Source organism: Lolium rigidum, unplaced genomic scaffold, assembly GCF_022539505.1.
Source record: "Lolium rigidum isolate FL_2022 unplaced genomic scaffold, APGP_CSIRO_Lrig_0.1 contig_69564_1, whole genome shotgun sequence".
Classification (NCBI taxonomy): domain Eukaryota; kingdom Viridiplantae; phylum Streptophyta; class Magnoliopsida; order Poales; family Poaceae; genus Lolium; species Lolium rigidum.
In genome coordinates this window covers 18,124-24,988 of record NW_025901407.1, presented here as the reverse complement: position 1 = coordinate 24,988, position 6,865 = coordinate 18,124, and the positions used below count along the sequence as shown (strand labels likewise).

The 6,865-nt window shown below is 42.3% G+C and overlaps 1 protein-coding gene across 1 annotated transcript; it reads left to right on the top strand.

Moving 5' to 3' along the window:
• The first annotated feature begins 4,365 nt into the window (after positions 1-4,365).
• LOC124682158 (BAG family molecular chaperone regulator 2-like) lies at positions 4,366-6,217 on the top strand. Its single transcript, XM_047216898.1, has 2 exons — positions 4,366-5,178; positions 5,294-6,217. Exons 1-2 carry the CDS (start codon positions 4,687-4,689, stop codon positions 5,786-5,788), a joined length of 987 nt encoding a protein of 328 aa, XP_047072854.1. The 5' UTR covers positions 4,366-4,686; the 3' UTR covers positions 5,789-6,217.
• Positions 6,218-6,865: the final 648 nt, after the last annotated feature.

The following is a 6,865-nucleotide window of genomic DNA, read 5'->3' as shown; positions in this document are numbered from 1 at the left end:
TGAGCATTTACAGTGAAACCTTCATCGAAACTGCTTGTCAACACCTTCTGCTCCTCGTTGGGATCGACATTCTTACTTATCGAAGATACTACGATACACCCCCTATACTTGTGGGTCATCAGTACCTTTATGTCTATTACTTTGGGGGCTGCAACAAAACTTCTTGATGATATGATGATAAATTATTCTGAATGGCACACTGAGAGGGCTCAGCAAGGTAAGAAGGTAAATTATGTTGAAGAAACCTTCTCCTTGAGTTATAAGATTGATACCATTATGTCTATGCTTGTTAATGGTAAAGTTCATGTTGATCCAAATAATATTCCTTTAGCCTCTTTCGTTGCTCAAGAAGAGCATGTTGATGTGAACTTCATTAAAAGCAATAATTTTAACAACAATGCTTATAGGAATAATTTTGGTAGTAACAATTATAGGCCATATCCTTCTAATAATGGTAATGGTTACGGCAATTCTTATGGTAATTCATACAACAACAATAGAAGTGCACCCTCTGATCTTGAAGTCATGCTTAAGGATTTTAGTAAACAAACTGCTTTTAATAAATCTTTTGTGGAAAAGTTTAGTAAAATTGACGTTCTTGCTTCTAAGTTGATAGCGTTGCTCTTGATGTTGAACTTCTTAAACTAAAGGTTATGCCTCATGGTGTTAAAGAAAGCAAGACTTTGAATGCCATTCAAGTTAGAATTGATGACAATGTTAGGATGTTGGCTGAATTGCATGCTACGTGGGAAAGAGAAGATGAAATTGCTACAAATAATAGAATGACTAAAGTTTGTACCATTACCACCACTAGTAGTGTTGAAGTATAAAATGCTATCAAACCTCCTACTATTATTGGTAAAATAATTTGTGTAGAAAAAGTTTTCACTCCTTCTACAAAATTGCCTAGAACCACTGAAACTGTTTCTGATAAGAGTGCTGAAATTTTTCGAAGTATGGGAGACAATAGTCCTTTTACCTTTGATAATAATGAATTTGATTTTGATGATTGCAATATCTCTGAAGTAAATAAGTTCTTACAAAAGCTTGCTAGAAGTCCTAATGCTAGTGCTATAAATATAGCTTTTACAAAACATATTACAAATCCTCTCATGCAAATTAGAGAAGAGAAGTTAAAACATGAAGCTTTTATTCCTAGGAAGTTAGAATATGGTTGGGAGCCCATCATTAAGATGAAAGTGAATGACTTTGATTGCAATGCTTTATGTGATATTGGTGCGAGCATCTCTGTTATGCCTGGAAAAATTTATGATATGCTTGATTTGCCACCTTTGAAACAATGTTATTTGGATGTTCATATTGCTGATATTGCCAAGAAGAAACCTTTGGGGAGAGTTAATAATGTTCTTATTATGATTAATAATAATTTTCCCCCGTTGATTTTGTTGTTTTCGATATTGAATGCAATGCTTCTTTTCCTATTATTTTGGGAAGACCTTTTCTTAGAACTGTTGGTGCTACTATTGATATGAGAGATGAGATTATTAAATATCAATTCCCACTCAAGAAAGGTATAGAACACTTCCCTAGAAAGAGAAATAAGTTACCTTTTGATTCTATTATTATGACAAATTATTATGTCGATGTTTCTTCACTTGAAAATACTTGCTTCAACCTTTCTGCGCCTAGCTGAAAGGTGTTAAAGAAAAGCACTCTTGGGAGATAACCCATGTTTTATTTTGGTAATTTTTCTTTTGTTGAGTCTTGAAAGTTGTTACCTCTGTAATAACCTCTTTTTATCCTTTTTATTTCGTTTTTGTGCCAAGAATAGTCTCTAATAGGAAGAAAGTAAGATTTGGGGAAGTTGATGTCCCGAAACAGATTCTGTGATGTCACAAAAAATTTGTATTCCTAGCCAGAACGTTGTATTTATCTGATAATTGTTGAGCATATGCCCCAGGTTATTATCTAACTTCCGTTAGTTTTGCACTTTTTGATTTGCGCAACAAAGGATTTTCTAAAAAATCATTCTTTACCTGGTTGTTCTGTTTTAACTGCCTCTTAATCTTTTTCTTTTTGAGTTCTTTTGAGAGAAAGAGTTTTTTGAAGAAGTTGCTACAGTAACTAATGTTTTAATGGATGTTTGACTTATGTTATAACTCAATTAAAGTGGATTTTTGTATTTTGATTGCACTAATGCTGCTAATGAAAATTATGTGAAGTTTTGTATGAAGAAAGTTTTCAAGTGTAGGGAGAGAAGAATGATGTGATGAGATAAATGATGGACAAAAGCTCAATCTTGGGATGCCCATGTCACCCCAAGAAATATCTAATAGGTGCAAGCGTCAAAGTTTGGGGATGCCAAGGCATTCTCTTTCTTCATCAACAAAGATATTAGGTCATCTTTCAAGACACTATTTTTATTGCTTCATATGCTATGTGTTGTTCTTGGAGCGTCTTTTTTTTTTATTTTGTTTGTTGTAGCATATGGTTTGATCCCAACATACTTGTTTTGGAGAATGACACACTCCGTTTTCATTGCATAGAACACTTTAGTTTTCAGTCTTATTGTTCTGCGAGTGTTCTCTTTCGCTAGTACTGCGTTTAGCTCTTGTTTTTCACTCGTATTTTGTTCAGAGCTTGTTAGTTTTATTTATTTAGGTATATTATCTCTCTGGTCTTTATTAATTATTATCTATGAGATTTGTTTCAAATAAATTGATTGGTGTTGGAGACGTGTAAAATATTTCATGCTTATAGTGGTCTAAAAGGAAGCTTGTTTATACTGTGGCTTAGACTTTAGCATGTCACGTTAGATGTTATTTTAATTATATGCTTAGTAGTTATTGTTGTAGCATGACTTGTATCAAATAGCTGAGAGTGCTTAATGTGTCATTGAAAGAATCATGTGTTGTTTCCATCATACAAAAACCTATATGTGGTATTTCACCGCCACTCCAAAGTGAATTTCTTGTGTGCGATCTTTAAACCTTAAAAAATTATTACCTGATTTGTGTTCTTGTTTTAGCTCATGAGGAAGTGTTGAATGCTTTATTATATCTTTCATGTTTATTTTGGCTTCACACCTTGACTAGTATGCATAATGTGCTATTCCCTAATATTGCAATAAGAGTAGACAAGCGGGTGCCCAGCCCACTAAAATATAAATTAAACGCATAATCAAAATCTTCTAACACTATGTAAATGAGAAATGATGAACTTAGCTTGTTCAAATAAAGGAGAAGAGGAACTTTATTATTCTCTCTATGGGAGCCGCTCTTGAAGCCATTAAACATTAAAGGATGATAGATCATTTGATACCATCCGTTGACATAGACATACATACCTCTCAAAATACATTTTCAATACCTCTATTTTATTCAAAATAAAAAGCTCTAGCACATGAGTAATCTTGCTTCCCTCTACGCAGGGTCTTTCTTTTATTTTTATGTTGAATCTTCATCTTCTAACTTTATGCACCAATTAAGAGAGCATAGTTGTCATCCCACGAACCAACTAGATAGCCATATATGGAGCCTTACTAAAAATGGGGTCCTTTCGGTTAAATCTATGTATGCTGATTATATGAATGGACATACATTTTTTTCTTAAAAAATAACTTTGGAAAAATTGAGGAACCAATGAAGATTATTTTATTGTGGCCACTATTTTAAAAAGTGTTGCTTACCAAAGACAACCTTGCAAAGAGACGTTGGAATGGGTACACCAAATGTGTATTTTGTGATTCTCAAGAAATCATTGACCACCTATTAACATCCCTCCTCCGACCAATATTATAAATATGTTTGGAAATTAGCTAAATGGTACAAGAAAACAAAAGCTCGAATCCCGCATGGTAGTTTGTGCTTTAGTTGGTCAATACGGAATTACTGAAATGGTGTTGCTTTTAAGAGAGTGCAACAACATAATATCTTGCAGGTTATCTACAGTGTGGTTTCTTCAATTCACATGTGGTCTTACCTTTTTTTCCTATAGAGTGGTTAGGACCTATAGATACTGGATGTAATCGACTGATGATGGTTGTACGGGCTATCTCCAGTTAGGATGGGTGGCAACATTTTAGACGTATACAAGATGCATAGAGGGTAATTGTGTTCTTTGTTAGATGGTTGATCTTTGCTGAAACTTGAGTGATCCTTAAACTGTAAACTGATACTATGATACTTGTAACGAAAGAAAAGATGTGAATGCACAGACCAAGGTTATGCTCCCATTTGGAGAAAAAGACCGGCGGTGATTTCCGGTGCGTTCACCTCACCCGTTCTGGTCAATGGTGTTCTTGCCATTGTACCGGACCTAGCTGAGCGCCCACACCAACAGTTGTTTAACTGCAAGGTGGCCTGGGCTTGCTTTCTTGCTTCGGTTTTATTTAGTGATGACTATAAATATTTCTGGCGCCCCCTGCCACGCCCTCTGCCCTGTCTCTTACTATTAGTTGTACCTCTGTCTGTCTCTCCCTCCCTCCACACAGCCTGACAGCCACTTGTTTCTTCTTCCTCCTCCTCTTCTCATCGATCTCTTTCTCCAATTGGAGCAGACCAACTCACAATTTTGGTTTCTTGTTTCAACTTGCCACTTCTCCCGCAGCTTAGCATATTTAGAGCGTAGCAGATTGACTAGGCTAGCAGCTGACCAGAATTATACTACTCCTGCACAAGCTTAGCTTGAGGATTGATTAGTGAGAGATCGCGCGCGCGGGGCAAGATGATGCGCGGGAAGGATCACACCAGGGCCCCGGCATTCTCCCCGATGAAGGAGTCGGTGGCGGCGGCGGTGCAGGAGGAGGTGTGGGAGGTCCGGCCCAGCGGCATGCTGGTGCAGAAGCGCACCCCGGACTCGGACCCGCCACCCGGCGGCGCCCCCGTGCCCACCATCCGCGTCAAGGTCAAGTTCGCCGGCGTCACCCACGAGGTGTACGTCAACTCGCAGGCCTCCTTCGGGGAGCTCAAGAAGCTCATGGCCGAGAAGACGGGGCTCCACCCGGACGACCTCAAGGCCGTGTACAAGGGCAGGGAGGCCGACTCCAAGGAGTTCCTCGACATGATCGGCGTCAGGGACCGCTCCAAGCTCACCATGCTCGAGGACCCCTCGGCCCAGGCCAGGCGCCTCATCGAGGAGCGGAGGAATGCCAAGGCCCAGCGCGCCGCCAAGGCCGTCTCACGCGTCAGCCTCGACGTTGACAAGCTCGCCTCCAAGGTAATTACTTGAGCTTGAATCTTTGCCATCCTCCTATCTTTATGATACCTCTTCCATGGTGCGTGCCTGGTGGGCGGTTGAGTTGACTTGGCCTGCGCTGCGTGCTTGGCTGCAGGTGTCGGCGCTGGAGACGATCGTGAACAAGGGCGGGAGGGTTGTGGAGGCCGACGTGGTGGCGCTCACCGAGGCGCTGATGAACGAGCTGGTGAAGCTGGACGCCGTGGCCGCCGAGGGCGACGTCAAGGCGCAGCGCCGGATCCAGGAGAAGCGCGTGCAGAAGCACGTCGAGGCGCTGGACGTCATCCGCGCCAAGGCCGCCAAGAACACCCGCGCGTCCCCTGCGCCCAACAATAACAAGGCCGCCCGGCCAAACCACCTGCCGCCGCGCCCACCACCGGCGCACCACCAGCAGCAGCACCAGCAGCGCCGGCAGTTCCAGCCCGCGGCGCCCACCACGGCAACCGCGCCGGCGCCGCAGACTGCGACGGCGAGCTGGGACAGCTTCGACCTGCTGTCCTCCGCGCCGTCCTCCTCCTCGGCCCCGGTGAGCACCATGGCGCCGGCGACCACCACCTCGCCGTCCCCGAAGTTCGACTGGGAGCTCTTCTAGACGTCTCGTGGGCCCCCCACACACCCACCTTCCACATGCGTGTGCACGTTCACGGCTCGACCAGCAAGCCGGTGACTTTCCTCTTCATCTCTCTCGGTCATGGCGCGCGTCAACTGTCACATTGTCCCCTTCTTCTTCTTCTTCTTCCTTTCTTTCTCCATTCTTTCCTTGTTTCTTTCGAGTGTATATTGATCTCTTCAAAAAAGGCAAACATCGTCTCCAGTAATATGATTGTGCTCGGCCGATCGACTCCCACTCCCAAAATCCACAGGGAGTGGAGCTAGTAGATACACACGTACATCCATGATCGATATCCATGCATAGCGAATAAGTGGTGGCCTTATGATGATGAAGCAGGAATTTTCCATGGCAGATTTGTGTATATTACTACTATTGTACAGTGTACATCAAAATCATCAATTACCATTATATGCGCTTCCTCTTGCTCGTGATGGATGGATGGATGGATGGATGATCCATCCCACATTGTACAAACAAATGCCACTGCTGCTGAGCTGAGTACTGCATTATTGCTTGCTGGTGTATTGATTCATGGAGATCGATCGATCGATCAGTGGGGATTAATTACAGGCGCAAGTGCACTGATTGACCAACCGGGCTGCAATTATTTAGGCATCTGCCAGGGCAGGGGTAGTTAGCGTTGTCTGATCGAAAGCTTCCATTACCAGATGGTTTATGCGACGCTAGTGGTGGCTTTGTCTGACCATGCCTTAATGTAGGATACCTTTTCTCCACCTCTGGTTCCTTCTACCTTTGTTCCACGAGTTGTAGTAGTATATGCTTAATCTGTTGTGTCGGCGCAACAGTAGTAGCTAGCTGTAGTCGTAGCTGTTGGAGACTTTGGATACGAATACATATATTTGTGTAGTTTGTATAAGCCTTCCTTGATGGTGCTTTTCGTTCAAGTGGTTGCTGCCAGGTCAGTGTGCATCAGCTAGCTGTGATTGAACGGCACAGCGAAGACAAAACAATATTCCAGCCGCTATTACAGAACTGATCCCTACAATGATCTTCTGGCATTGATGGCCTGATCATTGCATAAGCATAACCCTCTTC